Source organism: Pan paniscus, chromosome 8 (genome assembly GCF_029289425.2).
Source record: "Pan paniscus chromosome 8, NHGRI_mPanPan1-v2.0_pri, whole genome shotgun sequence".
Classification (NCBI taxonomy): domain Eukaryota; kingdom Metazoa; phylum Chordata; class Mammalia; order Primates; family Hominidae; genus Pan; species Pan paniscus.
Genome location: NC_073257.2, coordinates 125,399,248 through 125,420,662, shown reverse-complemented (window position 1 = coordinate 125,420,662; position 21,415 = coordinate 125,399,248). Strand labels below are relative to the sequence as shown.

Here is a 21,415-nt window from a genome sequence, read left to right as displayed (position 1 = left end):
GTGCTCTGAGAGCATTTGTTAAATGATCCACCTTCTGGAGTATCTATGGCAGGGGCTTCAAATATTGCTATTTAAATGTGCATCCATGGTGCAGTTCATTAGCATAAAGAATGTCAAAAAATGCATTTCATTGACGAAGTGAGCAATACTCAAGATAGATGGTTAGGGCCAAGTGCGGTGACTCATGTCAGTAATCCCAGCACTTTGGGAGGCCGAAGTGGGCAGATCACTTCAGGTCAGGAGTTCAAGACCAGCCTGGCCAACATGGCAAAACCCCGTCTCTACTAAAAATACGAAAATTAGCCAGGTGTGGTGGCGGGTGCCTGCAATCCCAACTCCTTCGGAGGCTGAGGCAAGAGAATTGCTGAAACCTGGGAGGCAGAGATTGGAGTGAGCCGAGATCGTGCCACTGCTCTCCAGCCTGGGCGACAGAGCAGGTCTCCATCTCAAAAAAAAAAAAAAAAAAAAAAAAAAAAAAAGATAGCAGGTTGGCTAAAATGACTGAACAGACACTTTTGCCCTGGAATGTACAAGATAAAAGAATCTGGCAAAGCTGGCTGCCTGACACTTTCAGAGGAAATTTCTAGGTCTAGACCTCCATTTGGTCTTTCTTCTGACTTCTGGTCCAACCAGAAGGCCAGCTGACCCTGCTGTTGAGCTATGACTGCAAAATGATTCTTTCCTGCAAAATGTGTGTCAGAGTGCTGCAGAGGCAGAGTGGGACTTACTGGGACCCACATGTGGGTGATTTTCTGCCTCTTTGTACATGTGGCAGAACGACTTTCATTGTAAAACCACCAGGTAGCAAGGTTGATAGGGGGAGATGTATAGCTCCCACCTTCCTCTAATTATCAGAGACCCCTATTATTTCCAAAAAGAGCCTGACAGCTGTTGAATGGGCAAATTGGCTTAGGTCAGTTCACAACAGCTGAAGTGTTTAGAACAGTTCCTGCCACATAGCATAGCTCTCCCATGTTCAGCCATTACTACCCAGTAGCATAATTAGAGAATGGTCAAGTGTTAGATCACATGGAACAGATGACATTTGAGAAGCCCCAGAATTTGCAAAGAGCAAGGTCAGGAGAGTGTAGCCAGAGTTAAACTTGGCCTCCAGGGACTGGGATTTAGTGCCAGTTCCCTTTCGTATCAGCTTTGCATTCCTGGGCAAATCAGAAACGCCCCTAAGCCTCAGTTTTCTCAACTGTAAAATGTAGTTCATTTGATCCATTTTTGCCAATGTAGTAATTAGGGAGCTGGAATGCTTCCTAAACATAATGCCTGGCCCAAATGTAGGCGTTTCTTATTTCCTTGCCCCTACTGATCTCCCTCTTTCTCAATGTTGATTATTGATCCCTGTGCTGTCACGGTGCTTCGTGTTGAGCAGCCATCCCTGCGATTGTTTGCACAGTCAGTTTGTGCAGTGCTTATCAGTTGGCCTGGAGACAGGTGATTTTGCCCTGAATAGTCCCCTTTCTCCAGAGTTCATTTTCTCCTCCAACCCACCCAGTCTGCAGGATGTCAATCTTCCAGCTCTCAGGCCTGGCTCACCCCCAGGCAGGGATCTCTGCAGAGGACATCTGCGGGACACCTGTTTGGGCACCCACAACATATCCCTTGCATCTGTCCTCTCAGCACTCTCTCACTGCCCTGCCTGTGGCTCAGGGTCTCAACATCTCTGCCTGGACCTTTGCAGTAGCCTCCAATTTCTCAGCCCTGCCCTCAAACCCAGTCTTCATGGTGCCAGAGGAGTCATCTTCTAAAATACCAATCTGGTTGTGTCACTTATCTGCCTAAAACTCATCCTCCATGCCTCATTGCCTATGGGACTAAGTCCAGACTGATTAGGGTGACACAGAATGCCCTGCCAATCTGGCTCCTGGAAACTTTTGCTTCTTCTTCTCTCCACCCAGCTTTATTCCTCACCATCTCCGCTTCCCTGATACATATCCTAAACTCTAGCCTTGTCTGATACCTTCATTTATTTGCACTCTAGAAGAGTCTTCTTCCACCTCTGGTCCTTGGAGAGCTCTACTCTTTTCTCTTTAAAAACACAGCTTGAGGCATGGCGCTGTGGCTCACAACTGTAATCCCAGCACTTTGGAAGACTGAGGCAAGTGGATCTCTTGAGGTCAGGAGTTCGAGACCAGCCTGGCCAACATGGTGAAACCCTGTCTCTACTAAAAATATAAAAATTAGCCGGGCGTGGTGGTGCATGCCTGTAATTCTAGCTACTCGGGAGGCTGAGGCAGGAGAATCACTTCAACCGAGGAGGCAGAAGTTGTAGTGAGCCGAGATTGTGCCACTGCAGTCCAGCCTGGGCAACAGAGTGAAACCATGTCTCACAAAAACCAAAACAAGACACAGCTTGAGGGGCCCCTGTGTGAAGCTTTCTTCCCCTAGAATCAGAGTCAGCTCTCTACTCTGAGGACTCCTCTGGCCTCTTGTGAATTTATGGTCTTGAGACCCTGGTGTGTCACTTCTGAGGACACTTTGAGGCCTTGACTGTGGTTCTCTCATCTTTGGATGCCCAGCACACGTGGCATACAGTAGGTGCTCAATCATTGCTGAATGAAATGGATGTGTTGATATCACCTTAGGGGTGTGTGTGATAACAGGGATCTCAGAGGGGCATTTAGAAGAATAAAAACGGAAGGAGAAGGAGGGGCATGGGGAGGCAGCCTTAGAAGCCAGGAGATGACGGGCCCACAGATCCAGTTTATCTTTCACCTCTTTAGCCTCGGGGCTAAGTCAATAGAAAAGGCAATGACAGCACATAAGTAAGGGACACATTTGTCAATAGGCTCCTGGGAATTGATTCTTGCAGAAACAGAGGCCTCCCTGGGCTGTCAATACTCTGGTTCCTGCGGGTTCTGGCTCCAGTCTGACTCATCCCCCGGCTCCCACGCAGATCTTTGCTGCGAGCTCCTCTCAAGGGCTGGTGATCACAGGCAGGAACGATGGAGCTGGAGAAGAGAAGAGAGGAAGAGAAGAGAAAAGAAAAGAAGGAGAGATTCCAAGTATGAGAAAGACTAGACTTTGGAGGTAGAGAAAGGAGTTCACGAGCCAAGGACATAGGTGACCTCTAGAAGCCGACAGCCAGCAAGAAAATAGGGATCAGCGACACAGCCCTGCTGACACGTGTGTCTGACTTACAGAACTATAAAAGAACAAATATGTGTTGCTTAAGCCACTAAGTATGATCATTTGTTATGGTAGAAATAAAGAACAACTAATAGGCTAAAATTAGTTGCTAAAGGAGAAATAGGGAAAACAGGCAAGGGTAACGGCATGAGCAAAGGCTTGGAGGTAGGAGGGAAGTGCATGTTTAAAGAATGGAGAGGAAACTCCTCCTCCACACGGAGGTCTCATGAGGAAGCAGAGTGGGAGGGAACTTGGGGAGGGCAGGTCTGGGGCTCTGTGTGGTGCCAGGCGAGCTGGTGGCAAGTGGCAAGGACAGAAACAAGACAGTAGGTGAATGAGACTGGGACCCGCAAATGCAGATGCCTACAGGGCAGGTCATCTGAAATGAGTAGAACGAGGGAGGCAGAGGAACACAGCCTGAGAACTGGGACAAATGACAATTAACTGGAAGGTTGGGGGATCACTAGGGAGTGGTGGAGACTACAGCTAGCTGGGGATCTCAGGCCTGAGGTAAGGAGGCAGCCCCATCCAGTGTCAGCATCTTTGCCCTGCAGGAATGTGAGCCTCATGTGGCCAGACAGCTCATTTTTCTTTCTTTCTTTCTTTTTCTCTTCCTTCTTTCCTTTCTCTCTTTCTTTTCTTTCCTTTCTTTCCTTCTTTCCTTCTTTCTTTCTTTCTCCTTCCTTCCTTCTTTCTCTCTTTTCTTTTCTTTTCTGGCAGAGCCTCACACTGTTGCCCAGGCTGGAGTGCGATGGTGTGATCTTGGCTCACCGCAACCTCTGCTTCCTGGGTTGAAGCAATTCTCTTGCCTCAGCCTTCTTGAGTAGCTGGGATTACAGGCACCTGCCACCACGCTGAGCTAATTTTTTGTATTTTTAGTAGAGATGGGGTTTCACTATGTTGGCCAGGCTGGTCTCAAACTCCTGACCTCAGGTGATCCACCCGCCTTGGCCTCCCAAAGTGCTGGGATTACAGGCATGAGCCACCGTGCCCGGCCTGACAGTTCACTTTTCAAAAGAAGCCAGAAATTCAAAATGCTCCTGATACCCAAAAGTTGATAACAATTCATTGATGTTTAACCTGTGTGGGGCGACATGGTGTCTGTCACCTGAAGCACATCTGCAGGCCAGCTTCTGACCTGTGTTTTCCGCTCCCAGCTTTCTCTCTTCCTGGTTTCTGGATTCCAGGCTGATTCTCCCTTTGGACTGAGTAAGCCCCCAGGGTGATTACACAATTCAGGAGTGGGAGGCTTGAGGGGTGCAGAGTCTGGACTTCCCACTAGCAAGGGCCCCAGTGATTCATTATTAAAATAAGAGATGAGATCATCCTTCCTCTTCCCAACCCCTCTCCCCAAGCATCCCCCAAAGAAAAGGAAAAGAAAAAAGAAAAACGCTTTCTGGCATGCTTGCTCTTAACTTTTGGGGCCAAATGGTGACAGTCAGGGGTGCAGGTGCCAGGTAAGGATGACTGGGCTGCCATTCTCAAAACATGCTTAAGGCTTGCATGGCCTCGGATAAAGCAGTCCCTCTGAGCCTTAGTTTCCTTACCATACAGGGTTTTGGTGAGCATCACATGGGGTAGACCATGCAATATGCTTTGCTGTTGTTTCTTGATGTGTTGTATTTATGAACATGCAACCTAGACTGCATGCTCCCGAAGTGAAGCATGCATATGCATGCATTACTTATTAAAAGTAATGCAAAAACTGCAATTACTTTTGCACCATCCTAATAAATACCTGCCGACTTCCCCTTAGACCCTGGCCTTTGGTGCTGAGGAAAAACAGGCCCGGGTGGGGGCTTGCTGCCTGGGTTGAGGGAGGGCAGGGACAGGACAGGCAGCCACAGTCTTCCCTCCTGGCCCCGCCCAGACTTACCTGGAGCCTTTGGGAGGGGTGACAGAAAGGGAGGGCAACTGTTTGGATTTCTTGTCGGCAACTAATTTATGCTGCATTTTAATCTGAACTGAATTAAATATTCTTCTTCCCCAAAGCTATCATCTATCCAACTCTCTACCAACTTTCTATCTATTGTAATTAATTCTTTTTACCTTTTGCTTTTGGGATTTTTTTTTTTTTTTTTTTTGAGACAGAGTCTCACTCTGCCGCCCAGGCTGGAGTGCAATGGGGCAATCTCAGCTCTCTGCAGCCTCTGCCTCCTGGGTTCAAGTGATTCTCCTGCCTCAGCCTCCCAAGTAGCTGGGTGCTCACCACCACGCCCGGCTAATTCTTGTCATTTTAGTAGAGACGGAGTTTCACCTTATTGGCCAGGCTGGTCTTGAACTCCTGACCTCAAGTGATCTGCCCACCTCAGCCTCCCAAAGTACTGGGATTATCGGCGTGAGCCACCACTCCTGGCCTTCTTTTTACCTTTTCTATGTTACTAGGCTGAGTGTCACTGGGGAAGCAAGTCTAAGTGCTAAAGCCTATATATGACAAAAATTCAAGTGGGAGCAGCTACCCTGGGGTATTTGTCTCAGAGTTTGCCCTCCTGAAGGAGCAGATCTGAGTTACTGAGAGTATAGTCACCTTCAGCCACTTCACAATGTGGCAACACCACAGTGTCATTTTTCTTTTTCAACTTTTATTTTAGATTCGGGGGTACATGTGCAGGTTTGTTACACGGGTATACTGTGTGATGCTGAGATTTGGGGTACAAATGATCCCGTCACCCAGGTACCGAGCATAGTACCCAACATGCAACCTAGACTGCATCCCCGCATTTTCAACCCTTGCTCCTCTCATTCCCTCCCACTTCTAGCAGTTCCCAGTGTCTATTGATCCTGTCTTTATGTCCATGAGTACCCATTAACTCTGAGACTGCAGTTTGACCAAAAGTCTCACTTGAGCTAACTTTCAGGGTCGAATGGGGTCAGTCAGGAGCGCAGGTGCTGGGTAAAACTGGCTGGACTGCCACTCTGGAAACGGGCTCAAAGTCTTGTGTGGCCTCTGATAAAGGATAAAGCAGTCGCTCTGAGCCTTAGTTTCCCTACTTTACAGGGTTTTGGTGAAGATCATATAGGGTAGACCCCCCTCCGCCCCCCCTTTTTTTTTTGAGACAGAGTCTCACTCTGTTGCCCAGGCTGGAGTGCAGTGGCATGATCTGTGCTCACTGCAACCTCCACCTCCTGGGCTCAAGTAATTCTCCTGCCTCAGCCTCTCGAGTAGCTGGGTTTATAGGTGTGCACCACGATGCCTGGCTAATTTTTGTACTTTTAGAAGAGACAGGGTTTCACTGTGTTGGCCAGGCTGGTTTTGAACTCCTGACCCCAAATGATCCACCTGCCTCAGCTTCCCAAAGTGCTGGGATTACAGGTGTGAGCCACCACGCCTGGCCTTGATGTGTTATATCTATGAACATGCAACCTAGACTGCATCCCCACAAAGTGAAACATGCACACTGTTACAGCAAACTAAATATGGCCTGAGAAGGACTCTGTACTTCTATATTTGAGTCCTTGCAGATGAACTGTAACCTAGTTTAATAGTCAGACAAAATCGAAAACCTAACTTAATAGTATGCACCCCTAGAAATAGCTGAGTGTTGGCCAATCCCAACAGCCATACTTCAACCACTCATAGACTGCTGAATGTTCAAACTGCGTTCAAATAAGGCAAACGCTGAGCTGTAACCAATCTTGCTATTTTGTAGCTCACTTCTGATTCCTGTATGTCACTTTACCTTTTTTGTCTATAAATTTATTCTGACTATGAGCCACCCCTGGAGCTTCTGTGAATCTGTGATTCTAGGGTCTGCCAATTCGCGATTCATTCATTGTTCAGTTAAACTCCTTTAAATTTAATTCGGCTGAGGTTTATCTTTTATCAACACGCACACACACTGTATGTGACGTCTGCTTCTTCCTGGATCCACTCCCCATTCCTGCCTGTTCCTCTGCTGCCTTACTTTGCACTGGAATGAGCTATTAGGTTGGTGCAAAAGTAATTGTGGTTTTTGTCATTGAAAGTAATGGCAAAAGATTAGACTCTATACTCAAAGGAATATAAATTATTCTACTATAAAGACACATGCACATGTATGTTTATTGGAGCACTGTTTACAATAGCAAAGACTTGGAACCAACCCAAATGCCCATCAATGATAGACTGGATAAAGAAAATGTGGCACATATACACCATGGAATACTATGCAGCCATAAAAAAGAATGAGTTCAGATTCTTTGCAGGACATGGATGAAGCTGGAAGCCATCATTCTCAGCAAACTAACACAGGAACAGAAAGCCAAACACCACATATTTTCACTCATAATTGGGAGTTGAACAATAAGAATACATGGACACAGGGAGCGGAACATCACACACCAGGGCCTGTTGGTGAGTGAGGGACAAGGGGAGGGAGAGCATTAGGACAAATACCTAATGCATGTGGGGCTTATAACCTAGATGACAGGTTGATAGGTGCAGTAAACCACCATGGCACGTGTAGCAGACCTGCACATTCTACACCTGTATCCCAGAACTTAAAAAAAAAAAGATCAGGCTCTCTTTCTGGCTTCCAGATGGGTTTGGCCACTGAGGGGCACTAACGAAAGACTGGTGGACAGAAGGAAGTGCAAAGTTAGGGGATCCTTCCCCTTCCCTTTGCTTCCTGTGGCATCTCTGGAAACTTCTATGTTTCCATGATCTCAGTTTCCCGAGAATCTGGTGGAATTTTACTGGTTGCTATGACAGGGAACTTCCTTGAATATGTCCACGTGCTAAGTGCTTCACATGCCTCTTAATATTTTTTAATCCCCTTAATAGCCCTATGAAGAGGATGCTACAATCCATATCCCCATTTTACAGATGGGGACACTGAGTCTCAGAGAGGTTAACTTGCCCGCTGTTGTCCCACTGCCAGTCAACAGTGTAGCCAGATGGTGAACTGAAGCAGTGTGACTCCAGAGCCCGTGCTCATTTTACTCACCGAGGCTGTCTGTGTTACAGGTAGTCTGTGCAGCCAGCTCAGGCCTCGCTGTAATCAGCAAACCACATCCCTAACCACCAGGCTGAGCCACCCCCAAAGGCTGTGGCAGTTAAAGTTTTAACAGACACAACTAGCTGGGCCAGAGAAAGACTCTGCAGCTTTGATGGGAGACAGGATCCCATCCAGGCAGTTCCAGGAGATGGCTTTGCTTTGAACAGATAACTCAATATAAAGGAGAAGAGAAAATGGAGGGGTGGAGAGAAGGGAGAGGTAGGGAGGGGGCGTGGAGAGAAAGTCCCCTGTTTCACAGAGCCCAGCCCCGAGGAGACAATCTCTGATGACCAGGGGGAAGGCTTTGAAAAGTGGAGGGGCAGCACCTCAAACCCTGCTCCCTGAAAGTGGGGGTGGATCCCGGCAGAAATCACATGAGGACCCCTGCTGTGGAGCCGGGAGACCGGAAAAGAGTTCAGGTGATAAAAAAAAAAAAAAAAAAAAAAGATGTTAATAGAGTAATAGAGGACTGAAATGCATCTGTCTGTAATTCCAGTCTTCTAATTCCAGTTTTGAAATCCTGGAGAGAGAGCGTTGGCAAGCTGCTGCATCCTCCAGCCCAGCCAGGCTCTGCTCACCCCAAGATGCTGCTCAAAGCCGGGCACATCTTTTGTTGGTTTATGATGGGAGAGTCGCCACGTTAAATGTGGCCAAGCAAGCATCTGGGTTTGAGCCACTCTCTCCCTCCGTCTCCCAGATCCCTGAACTCTTTGCTGGCCACAGATGATAACATCTGGAGGGGACCCCTCTTCCCACAAAAATGGGTTCACAAAAAAGGAACCCCAGCCGGGTGTGATGACTCATGCCTGTAATCCCAGCACTTTGGTAGGCTAAGGTGGGCGGATCACTTGAGGCCAGGAGTTTGAGACCAGCCTGGCCAACATGGCGAAACCCTGTCTCTACTAAAAATTAGTGGTGGCACACACTTGCCATCCCAACCTGGGAGGCTGAGGCATGAGAATTGCTTGAATCCAGGAGGCGGAGAGATTGCAGTGAGTCAAGATGGTGCCACTGCAATCCAGCCAGTGAGACTCAAATGAAAAAAAAAAAAAAAAAAAAGGAACCCCAAGGATGCCTCCAGTCCATTCTCCAGAAAGAACATTTTTAAGCACAAAAATTGGTCTTGTCTCTCCCCTGCTGGAATTCTTTGGTGACTTCCTATTCTGCTTAAAAAAAAAATTCAAACTCCTTACTAAGCCAACTAGGCCCTGTGTGATCTTGCCCTTGCCTTCTGGAAACCTCACCTTGGCCCACTCTCCCCTTCGTCTACCAAGCTTCAGCTGATCAGCCCCCTCTCCATTCCTTAAACACACCCCACTCCCCATCTCTACCACGGGCCTTTGCACACCCAGCTTCCTCTTCTTGTGCCTCCCTTCCGGCTGCTCCCTGGAAGCCTGGCTCCTTTGCATTCTCCAGCCTCAGCTTACACGCCTGGTGGCATTTCTCTTCAGAGATGAGGTCTATTCTTTTCTGTCTCAACATCTTTTTTAGTAATCCCCCATTACGTGGTTAATTTATGTATTGCCTGTCCCTTTCCCTGGCCTTGCAGGATTCAGGGAACGTCAGGCTTGTCTGACTTGCACAAGCCCCTCCCTCAGTGCTCAGTGCCTAAGCACAAGGTGGGTGCTCAGTGGATGTTTGATGATTCCATGACTGGCTGAAGGAGGACAGGGAGCAGGAAGCAGAGCTGGAAGCTGCTGCAAGAGGAGTGGGACCTGCCAGAGGTGACCATTCCTGGAGGGGCAGGGACGCAGAGTCAGTAGCCAGGGGTTGGCTGGCAGAGAGGGGACTAGGCAAGAGGCAGCCTCTGCAGATCTGCTTCCAGGGTGCCCAGCCTTTCTGTTGGCATCTTACCCTCCACTGGCAAACCCTGTGTGTGGTTAGATTGGGTGGATGTGGGCTTTGATGCCTTCGTTTTATTTGGGTTGTTTGGGCCGGGGATACCAGCTTCTTACGCATTTCGCTCTTTCCTTCTTTTTGCACATCTATGCAACAGCAATAAAGCTGTGAGTGGTTATTCCCCATCCCACCATAATTTTTCGACTATTCTGAGATCATGTCAGGAAAGCATGACAAGAGACATGATAAGGCCAGGCGTGGTGGCTCACTCTTATAATCCCAGCCCTTTGGGAGGCCAAGGCAGGTGGATTGTCTGAGCTCAGGAGTTCGAGACCAACCTGGGCAACACAGTGAAACCCAGTCTCTACTAAAATACAAAAATTAGCCTGGCATGGCAGCATGCGCCTGTAATCCCTGCTACTCGGGAGGCTGAGACAGGAGAATTGCTTGAACCCGGGAGGCAGAGGTTACAGTGAGCCCAGATGGCACCACTGCATTCCAGCCTGAGTGACAGAGCGAGACTCCATCTCAAAAAAAAAAAAAAAAAAGAGAGATATGATGAAACACAGAAAAGACACTACAGCATGCACATACAGACATATAAATGTGTGCAAATCATACATGTTCAAAATAATACACATTATTATTTAATATGTATGCTTTATTTACACAAAGGTGACCAGTAGAAGAATTAAGAACTGATTTAGCTATCTTGGGAAGAAGGATGAAAGAGAGGCAGGTGAGTTTTTGGTGAGCTGAGTCTTCATTTATCCCGGTAGAAGGTCAGTAGATAAAGTGCATAGTTGATAAAGCAAGAAGTGGTGGTAGAAACACATTATTTGGAGATATGGAGGTGATCACCAGAACTAAAAACAGAAACAATTTTAACATTTAAAAAGCAGTTGCCTCTGGGTTTGAGAGGGGAGGATTATTTTTCATTATGAGCCAGTTAGTGCTACTTATTTTTGAAATTATGTGTACATATAACTTTGGTACAAAATTTACATTTAAAAAGGATGCAATTCTGTGGTTTTGATAAATTTTAAAAATATTTTATATTTTCTAAAATAGTAATACATGTATTTTGTTTTCTCCAAAAGATAGGACAAGTGAAACTGCAGCAGGAGGATGGAAACAGGTTAGAAGGAAGAAATGCCACTTAAAAATCTGGAAAACAGGCCGGATACAGTGGCTTATGCCTGTAATCCCAGCATTTTGGGAGGCCGAGGCAGGTGGATCACGAGGTCAGGAGATTGAGACCAGCTGGGCCAACACGGTGAAACCCTGTCTTTACTAAAAATACAAAACTTAGCTGGGCGTGGTCCCAGCTACTCAGGAGGCTGAGGCAGGAGAATCGCTGGAACCTGGGAGGCAGAGGTTGCAGTGAGGTGAGATAGCACCACTGCACTTCAGCCTGGCGACAGAACAAGACTCTGTCGCAAAAAAAAAAAAAAAGAAAAAAGTCTGGAAAACAGGTCAGATACAGTGGCTTACACCTAAAATTCCAAAACTTTGGGAGGCCAAGGTGGGTGGATCACTTGAGCCCAAGAGTTTGAGACCAGCCGGGGCAATACAGTGAGCCCTCATCTCTCTCTATATATATAAAAAAATCTGGAAAACAAGTTAAGACTATGCAACTGTGCATGCTGTGCCTCTCCCAGGCTTTTCGGGCTAGTTGCATGGACTGTTGCTTTTTCTGGCATGTTCTCTCCAGTTCCACTCCATTCTGTGTTTCTAGGAATAACTCAGATCCTGGACAGCCATGCAACCCCAACATCTTTCTTCACCATACAATTGTGGGTAGAGAGAATTAATTACAGAGAAACCCACATTGCCCTGAGCAGCATCAGTAAACAGTACATGAAAATCAAAAGGTCCCTGAGATGTCCAAATCCCTTCAGCAGAGTGTCCTTCCTTGCAGAGCCGAGGGCAGTGCAGATGGGGAGCTCAGGGTCTTCCTGGGGCACCTTCTCCATGTAGCCCCACGTTGTCACCTTCCTGCAGTCTCGCTGAGTCCTGCAGACATTGCTGCCATTTCCCTGCATTCTTGCTTGGCTCCTGGACTGTCTGAATTCTACGTGGCATTCCTCGAAGCTTTAGACAGAAAGGAGAACGAGCGACTCCAGTTTCTCCTTTAGCCGGGAGCCATCTCCCCCTCCCCTACTGCTCTTTCCCTCTTCTCCCGCGGGTCACTCACACTGCTCTGGGAGCTCCGCTTCTCTGACAGCCCCTCCCTGCAGGGCCCTTCCTGGGCACTGGGTTCTGCCACATCCCTGCTCCTGGCTGCTGGGCCTTGCAAGGCCATGTCTGCAGACACTGTAATTCGGTCTTTACAGGTGTGACTATAAAATCATATGACTGTTAATTTCATTTTTTGACATAGGGTCTTACTTTGTCACCCCACTGGAGTGCAGTGGCGCAATCTCTGCTCACTGTAGTCTCGATGTCCTGGGGTCAAGTGCTATGCCTGCCTCAGCCCTCTGAGTAGCTGGGACTACAAGCATGCACCACCCTGACTGGCTAAGTTTTGTATTTTTTTGTCTTACCATGTTACCCAGGCTGGTCTTGAACTTCTGAGCTCAAGTGATCCACCTCGCAAAGTGCTAGGATTACAGGTGTGAGCCACCACACCTGGCCTGACTGTTATTTTAAGTCATCAACACTTCCAATGTCCCCTTGGAAGCTCTCAGGCCCTTTGGAAAACTCAGAAATTCCAGTCAGGCTGCCATGAATCCTGTGGGGATCCACTTTCAGATCCCATGTCCCAGTAGCTCCTTGGTGCCAATCTTCAGCCTTCAAGCACAAACATGAGTCCTTTGGGGGCTACAGCCTGCTTCTCTCAAAAAGGCCACAGGTTGGAAACCAGGCATGCTCAAGAAAGGGGGTTACCTTGCTCGTGTGGGTGTGACAGTCCTCTGTGAGTGTCCTTGCCTGAGACTGGAAGCAAAGCCGGCCTTCCCAGCACTTGGTCTTTGCATAACCCAATGTGTGTGCTTTCTATGGTGTGAGCCCGGGCAGGTCAGTGGTCCCAAGGCTCGGTGGGGAAGACGCCATGATGCTTTGTCAAAACATGGAGTCATCACCCATGTGGCCTCTGCTCCTTTCCTTTTCCCTCTCCTGTTTCCCTGACCGTCCTTAAGGAAACTCTCACCCTCTATTTGTCCTCCGCGGTCTTGTCTTTCTGTCCTTTGGCGGCAGGGAAAGGACGCAGTCGGCATTTCCACAAACAGCTCAATGCCCAGGCTTTGCCAAGGGGCTTTCTCTTATCTCTCGGCTCTCCTTTCTCAGAACGATGATCAGGGCCGGTTTCAATTTGGGGATTAATCTAACCAAAGTACAGAATCTACTTCTCTGCATGGAGAATGCGCTCCAGTCTTGTTTATCTGTCCTCCTCTTAACCCCTCCCTGTTGCACCCTAATCTTTGGAGCTTAAAAAGGCTTAAAATGCTTCTTAGGCATGGGATAGTTCTAATACAGCAACTATTGATGAGCTAAACAGAAATGACTTCGAAACTTAGTGTGTGAACTTTCCATCGTGACCGTGTCGCTGCACGTCAAGCAAAAGGGGAAGGAAAGAGTCGTCCTGTTGTCTCATTTTGTCAGATATTTTCTTCCTGGGAAAATGGTGATCATCAGGATGTTCAAATCTGGAACCTTGACTCTGCCTTTGAGGCAGTGATGCAGAGCCAGTCCCCTCCCTTCACTCGCTCAGCTGATAAGATGGTGACAATCAGCACAGTGGCCTCACCCCAGCACAGCCTAAGCCCAGGGACTCTGAGCTTACCCTTACAGAGGAGTCATTTCCTTCCACATCACCCACTGTTTCCACTGATACACAGCAAAATGTCATAATATAATGTAAACATCAGGTATTATTATTATGGGAGCAGAAACATTTTTTTTCAAGACAGGGTCTCTGTTGCCCAGGCCAGAGTTCAGCAGGGTGATTACAGCTCACTGCAATCTCGACCTCCCAGGCTCAAGTGACGCTCCTGTCTCAGCCTCCTGAGTAGCCGGGACTACAGGCACACACCACCATACCCAACTAACTTTTTTGATTTTTAGTAGAGATGGGGTCTCACTCTGTTGCCCAGGCTAGTCTTGAACTCCTGAGCTCAAGCAATCCTTCTGCCTCAGCCTCCCTAAGTGTTGGGATTACAGATATGAGCCACCGCATTTGGCCCCAAGTTGCCCCTTGCAGTTTGAAAACTGCTTTCACATGCATTATTTCATTTGCTGCTCAGCACAACCCAGTCAGGTAGGTACAAAGATTCCCATTTGCCAGATGAGGAAACTGAGGCTTATAGAGGGGAAATGATTTTCCCAAGGGATCTAGTTACCAAGCTATTGTGTTAGGATTTGACCCCAAGGTTTTGAATCCTCAGCCCTCCTGTGACCCACTCCCAGTCCAGCTACTTCTGGTAGTGATGGACAAAGTTGCAAGGTCCATGGTGATGGTGGGCAACTGTGGGCAGGGTGCAAGCACTTGGCAGTATCAAGAAAAGTAACCTCCATGATTCATTCTCAAATCAAATCAGTTGCAGGCTCCATTCAATAGGATGGGAAGGGAAAGGACCCAAAAGGTATCTGAGTTGAAATGCTCATGTGAAGAACATCTACCTTGTGAGTTGGGGAATTGGAATCCAGTGACATTCAAATCATGTTGGGTATGTTAAGCTTACCATGCACATGGGAAGGGGGCTGGAGAATGAAGGACAAGGCTAGATGATTGAGAGAGTGTGGATCCTTCTTGGGGAAACAGAGGTTGGGCATCTCTTGATAATTCTATGCCTTTCCCCTCGCTCTGCATTTAGACAGGCTGAGCTGGACAAAGAAGGAGAATCTATGAAATGCTATCTTGTCCTGGTAGCCTTCATCAAAGCTGATTTCAGAGAGAAGATGCAGAAACACAAGTTTTGAGGTTGGAAACCTTTGAGGCTGACATTAGCTTCTGAAACTATTGCTTGCATTGTTGAGGAAACAGTAAATACCCCATGCTTTCTTTTGAAATGTTTGTATATTGTACTTATGTGGAAAGACAAAATTGGCATGAGGTGAAAAGAAAGGAATTTAGTAATCAGAAGAGAGGCCAGGACATATTTATGGAAATCTGTGGATATTTTTTCCCCAGTTTTGGAGGAACGAGGCCCCAGGCTGTCTCCTCTAAATCACCCGAGGAACATGTGATATCTACTCTGGGACTCCTGGAATACCCAGTGGTGTCCTAATGAAATAATAATGAGCACATTCCCCCCTCCTCAGCATTTCTAGAGGGAAGACTTACCGTTACCCCAGACAGGGATTAGACCTAATAAATTACACTTCAGGACGCAGGATACACACACAACGTCAGGGCTGCGTACACACATGGATGGCCCTGAGCACAGAAAATCCATCATCCTCAGCTTAGACACACAGCAGGCGCCAAGCAGCAGGAAGTGGCCTGGAATATGTCCCAGTGAAGTAGTTCATGGAGTAGAGAAGGAAATGCCAGCAGTAATGTGGAGGATATTTACCTCTGGGGGATTCTGTGGCCAGAGAGACTTGGGCACTGCATCTGTGAACCGCTGCCATCTTCCTAAGAGCCTTTTGCCCATCCTTGGGTCTACACAAGGGCTTCTTAACCTTGGCACTGTTGACACTTTAGGCCAAACAATTCTTCCACCAGGGCCCAACTCTGTATGGGACTAAGAGCTTGGCTTGGGGTCTAACTGATCTGTGTTCAAATTCCTGCTGTGGGTCCTGCTGAAAGAGTCACACACACACTGGCTGTTAGATCTTTGGTAAGGTGCTTACTTCTCTAAGTCTCAGTTTTCACATGGAGGAAATGGAGACAACAGTGGTCCTTTCCTGGCAGAGTTGCTGGGAGGAAACCATGAGATGATGCCTACAAAATGCTTAGCACGTCCCAGGTGCAATAATAGTGACCCTTGGTTATATATCAAGGTGTGAGACACAGGGCTGATCCGCAACGAACTTTGAGTCTCATTTCATTAGAGACTAGCAGAAGTCAAAAATAGAACCATTTGGAAATCTTCAATGTCAAAGAGGGGCTAGAAGGCCTCAGAGGAGAGGAGGAAGCACTGGGTGGCAGGTGGTGCTCACCACAGAGGTGGGACGGAGGAAGCTGCAGGAACAATTGGCTCATAATCATCTCCACTTACACTGCACTTGATCTACAAACTCTTCCTCATCTGTTGCCTCATTTGATCCTTACAGCACAGTAGGGCAGACCCCAAGAGACCCCTTTCTTTTCCCTATAACCAGGAAAAAGAGGCTCCCAGATTCTAAGCCAGTTTTTCTAACTCCAAATTCACTCCAGTTTTCAAAGAATTAGAGTATGGTTTTAAAAAAAGTACTTAATACTGTTATGATAATAGCTACCATTTGTTGCAGGCTGCAATGTACCAGGTGCTATGCCAAAAGCCTTGAAGACATCACTGCATTTCACTGTCTGCAGAGCCCTACTAGGGAGGCCCTCTTATCATCTACTCTTTGCAGTTAGGGAAGTGGAAGCTCAGAAAGATTAAGACACTTGCTCAAGGGCGCAAAGCTGGGATTTGAATCAAGATGGATCTGTCTTCAAATCTGAATGTCTGAGCTCTGATATTCTGCCTGCCCCTCCAAAGAGAAGCATCTCAGAGCTCCCTGTCCCCTTTCTCCCCATGGCCCAGTGCTGCTTGTATAGGTTGGGTGATGGTGGGGAACAGAGGAGAGAGGAATAAGTGTCTTTATGCCTTCAACTCGGACAAGCCCCGCCAACTCCAAGGCTCCCTGAGGATGAACCAAGAAGCAGGTGTTAGCCGAGTGTAGGGTCCAGGGTCAGTGAGCACCCCATTCAGTGGGGAACCCCGAGGGGTGCCTGCTGCCACCTACCTCCTCCTAGCCCTAAATAAGGTCACTTTGCTAATGTGTCTTCCCAGTGGGGTCAGAAGTGAAAGCTCCCATGGGTCTCTGAGCTTCCAAACAGCGACTTGGGGCTGTGTGATCCTCCAGCCGGGTGCCTGGGTCTCTCTAACTAAGAGCAGGCTCCTTGGGGAGCATGTCTATTTGGACTTTGCACCCCCAGCTCGCGGCAGTGTTCTAGGCCCAGAGAAAGCTCCCAGTGAATGTTCCTGGAATAAATGAGTGAATCCCTGAATAAGTGAATGTTGGTCTTTTATTTCATAGCATTCCTGGCCTCACTTGTGCTCAGGATCCAGGGATAGAACAGCATCAGAGGTCCCTATGCACCATCCTCCAAAGACCTGTGTGACCTGAGATACCTCTTCATAGTACTCTTTATACTAGTGCTACCTGAGATTCATCCTGAGACGCTAAGACGCGTCATCGTACCTTCATGCCAATGGCTTCAAGAGACCACTGTGCAAATCTCATGTCCCCTCCCCTGGCATGAACCCTTCAAGCTCCTACTCCTGGAGCAGGGGATCCTGGGAGCAGAAGTCCCTTCCTGCCACTCCAGCCTTGCCCTCCCATTCTCAGGGTCTTCTTTAGAGTGGATGGGGAGGTGGGGACAAGTTGGCACATCCCTCGGTTACACTTTCAACAACGAGAGCCACTCACCTCCACTGGGGCCATCTCCAGCTCCTCATCAGTTGGGAGGAGAATGATGTCACAGGGATGTTTTTACCTTTCCTATTAAGATGTTTGGGGATGAGAAGAATATCTGAGTAAATATAGGAATCAGAGAAATTCTCTCCGTATCCTATTTATTCCCAGGAAGAGGACAAGGAGATGAAAGGACAGGAGCCCTGAGAAGAGTCAGTGGCTTCCTGAGGATGACTCATCTCTGGGAACAGCTAAGGGAACAGCTCTTTATCTGGGCTCAGGCTCTAGGAACTCAGGACTTAACGGGCAACTCCTTTACCAGCAGAGCCTCTCTTCAGAAGCTCAGGACCCCCACGACAGCCCTTCCCCTTCAAGTCTGAAGCCCAGCCCTGGCATAGGGCTACAGCACAGTAGTTAAGAGTGCAGGCTCTGCAATCAGACTCCCTGGGTTCAAATGTTGCATCTGCCCCTTAGTAACTGTGAAAGCTGAGGCAAGCTATTTAACATCTCTGAGCATCAGTCACCCATCTGTACAATGGGGATGGTTATTCCCTGATAGGTCTTAGTGAGGATGGAGTAAAGTTGGAACATACTTAGAATAGTTCCTGGCACATAGTAATTGCTCAGTAAATGTTAGGTATTATTATATAGCACACTTAACCCTTCTGCAATACATTGTCTTTCTAGCCTAAACTGGAACCTTCCAGAACCTTCCAGATTTTTAATTTTACCACTGATGCTGGCCATCAGTGGTAAACATTCTCCAAAGATCTCCTCAAAAATAGGCCTGAGGCAAGAAGACCTTCTCTGTTTACTGGCCATGGCTTAGAGATGTCTCCTTTGGTTTGGTAGAGCATCCCCACCTACAGGTCAAGGGGCCCATAGCACAGGTCCACGTGACCCCTCAGGAATGCCTGCGTCCTGTAAACCGGTAGAAATGGCAAAGACGCAGGAGACCAGACAATGGAACCCTCCAGCCCCTCCCAGAAGAACACACTGATGGACCATGGCCAGCTGCTGTTAACCTATGGATTCCTGAAGCCCCTCCTACTTTGTCCCTTACTGGAGGACTTAGACAAAAGAAATGCACCCTGTTGGTTCATGTCAGGGTAGATTTTCTCTGTGTCCCTCAGAGGACTTCCCAGAAATCATGTCAGTGATGAAAATATGCACTGTCTGTTTAAAATCTTTAAAATGTTAGGTATTGGATAGAAGACAATTCTCATGCACTCAATGCTTGTTATGTGTCCAGTACTAGACTAGACTTTTATATGCATTATTTCATTTGGTTACCACCACAGCCCTGTGAATTAGGTACTCTATTATCTCCACTTTATGGATGAAGGAACCAAGGTTCAGAGAGGTTAAGTATCTTGCCCAAGGTCACACAGCAAGGAAGTAGTGGAGCTGAGGTTCAAATCTAGGTCTGTTTGACCTTAGAGTCCAAGTGACTTTATTACCCATTAGGAAATGGAGTCTTCTAATAAAGGAATTGTCCCTCTGACCTCCCTTCTGATTGTTCGGGTATTTCAGTGAAAGATGTACTTTCTTTCTTAGCAACAGGGACATTAGGAGTCCTGTGCAAGAGACTTACTGTTCCCTGTTACCAAAAAAAATTTTTCCTACTCATTTTAGGTGTTATTGTGAAAAGGATACTTGACCCAGATATGCAGTGTCTTTTGGAATAACCATATCGCAGTGAATGCCTCTTAATTAAGCCATGACCTTCGCCCAGTTCGTCTTTTTCCTGAATGTGCTCTTTCTTTTCCTACCCAAACTGCTTTGAGTAAAAGCGAGGCTGGGCCCAGAAAGCATGAACTATTTTTCTCTCTTTTCTTTCTAATATCTGTAGCTCTAGCTCTGGCTCCAGTCTCCCATTTACAGCTGCCCACAGGAAATTGCATAGATGTCCCAAAGGCTCTCCAAATCCACATGCCTGAAACAAAGCACATTCTCTCCTCGGTGCCCAACCACACTTCCTGGTGGAGGTGCTGTTATTCTCCCAGCCTGTGGAGGTCAAGGTCGGAGAAACCATTTGGATGGCACCACTTTCTTCATTCTTAATGTGCCAGGAGTCAGCGCGTCCACCAAGCTTTCCTTTCCAGCATCCCTCAGCACCTTGTCCTGAGTTCCAGCCCTCCTACTCAGTCCCTTTGCAATCCACCTGGCACTGGCTGCCAGAGACATCTTGCCCCCATAGGACCGTTACCACGGTTACTTGCCCAGCAGCCTTTGGCGATTCCCTGTTGCCTACTGCTTTAAGTCAGCCTGAAGTCAAGGCGCTCCATAACCCAGCCTGTCTTTAATTTCCTTCCTTTTCCTATCAGATCTATCTCTCACTCATAATTCAACTTCCTTTACTGCCTCCAGCTAAAATGCTCTCCTCCTTCCTCTATACATCTTTAATCTACCCATGTGCCAAGAGCTGGAAAGGTAAATTAGATTGTATGCCATTTTCCCATTCTGCTTAACTGTTATAACTGCCTGGAGCTGTATTATGAGAATAATTCTGAAATTATATTCATGATCTATGTGAAAGAGATCTGTAATCGATTAGTGATGTCTGCCATGCGTAAGGCGGGAAAGAGTGAAGCAAACAGACTCTGGCTAGAGCCAACTGATAGCAGCCTGCCTCCTCCATGCAGCCTGGGACAATGGCAGCCCTATGGATCACCTTGCCCATGACCAATTTATCATATTAATAATAAACACAGGATTGCAATGGGCTCTGAGAAGAAAAATACCTGAGATATCTGCCTTTAAAAAAGCCATGGTGGTGCTGGGCTCCGTGGTTTATGCCTGTAATTCTAGCACTTTGGGAGGCTGAGGCAGGTGGATCGCTTGAGGCCAGGAGTTCAAAACCAGCCTGGTCAACATGGCAAAACCCTGGCTCTACTAAAAATACAAAAATCAGCTGGGCATGATGGCACATGCCTGTAGTCCCGGCTACTTGAGAGGCTGAGGCAGGAGAATTGCTTGAACCCAGGAGGTGGAGGCTGTAGTGAGCCGAGATCGCACCACTGCACTCCAGCCTGGGTGACAGAGCAAAACGCTGTCTCAAAACAAAACGAAACAAAACAAAACAAAACAAAAAACGAAAAACAAACAAACAAAAAAACAAACCATGTTGAAGAGTCTATTTACCCATGTTTTTATCACATCTCACCCGGTTCTCTCTCTGCATCAGACAATTAAAAACCTTACTTGTAACAATAATGGCTAGCTTTTATGAGAACTTACTCTGTGCTGGCACCATGCTAAGGCTTGACACATATCATCTCAGTTAATCATTATAGTTTTGCGAAGGAGGAAGGGGGTACACCTAAAAGGCCATCTTGCAGATGAGGAAACGACATTCAGAGCAATGAAGTGACTCCTTCGAGGTCACCTAGGCAATCAGTGGTGGGGCCAGGATACACATCCAGGGCCATTTGATTCCAAACCTTGGCTACTAGATGAATGGGTATTTTTGTTTATTAGTGTATGGTATTGTTCACTTTTGATGAAGTTGTTAGAAATAGACAGCAAAGTCTCTGAGTGCATAAATTTGTCACACACTTTGTTATATTTTTCCCTTCCACACCCAAGTACCTAACACAGGCCTAAGTCAGAGTTGATGGAGTCTCTAGTGCTCTTTTTGCGGCTGCTCAGGCCCTATCAATTGCTGTTTATTATTTATTTTAACATATTTTCAAGGCCTGAGAAGGAGGATCACATTACATACAGTCTATGGGGAACTGGGCTCAAAATGACTCAGGGATCCCAAAAAGATTGTGCTCCAATAGGTAAAAATATCCCCCTGTGGCCTCATTGAAATTGCCAGCTTTTCCAGATGCAGCAGCAACTTTTGGCCACAAGAGGACAGTAAAGACAAGGCTACCAGGACCAAGTCCGCCCAGCCTCTCCATCCA

The 21,415-nt window shown here is 47.3% G+C and overlaps 1 protein-coding gene across 1 annotated transcript in view; it reads right to left on the bottom strand.

Annotated features, from left to right (window-relative positions):
* Positions 1-20,941, bottom strand: part of HABP2 (hyaluronan binding protein 2) — a 66,500-nt gene extending 45,559 nt beyond the window's left edge. Inside the window, exons 1-2 of the mRNA XM_055092300.2 lie at positions 19,161-20,941; positions 17,520-17,622 (exon numbers count right to left, since the gene is read on the bottom strand). Of these exons, the coding sequence (XP_054948275.1) occupies positions 17,520-17,534 (15 nt within the window). The 5' untranslated portion in view covers positions 17,535-17,622; positions 19,161-20,941. The remainder of the gene's footprint in view (positions 1-17,519; positions 17,623-19,160) is intronic.
* Between the last annotated feature and the right edge of the window lie 474 nt (positions 20,942-21,415).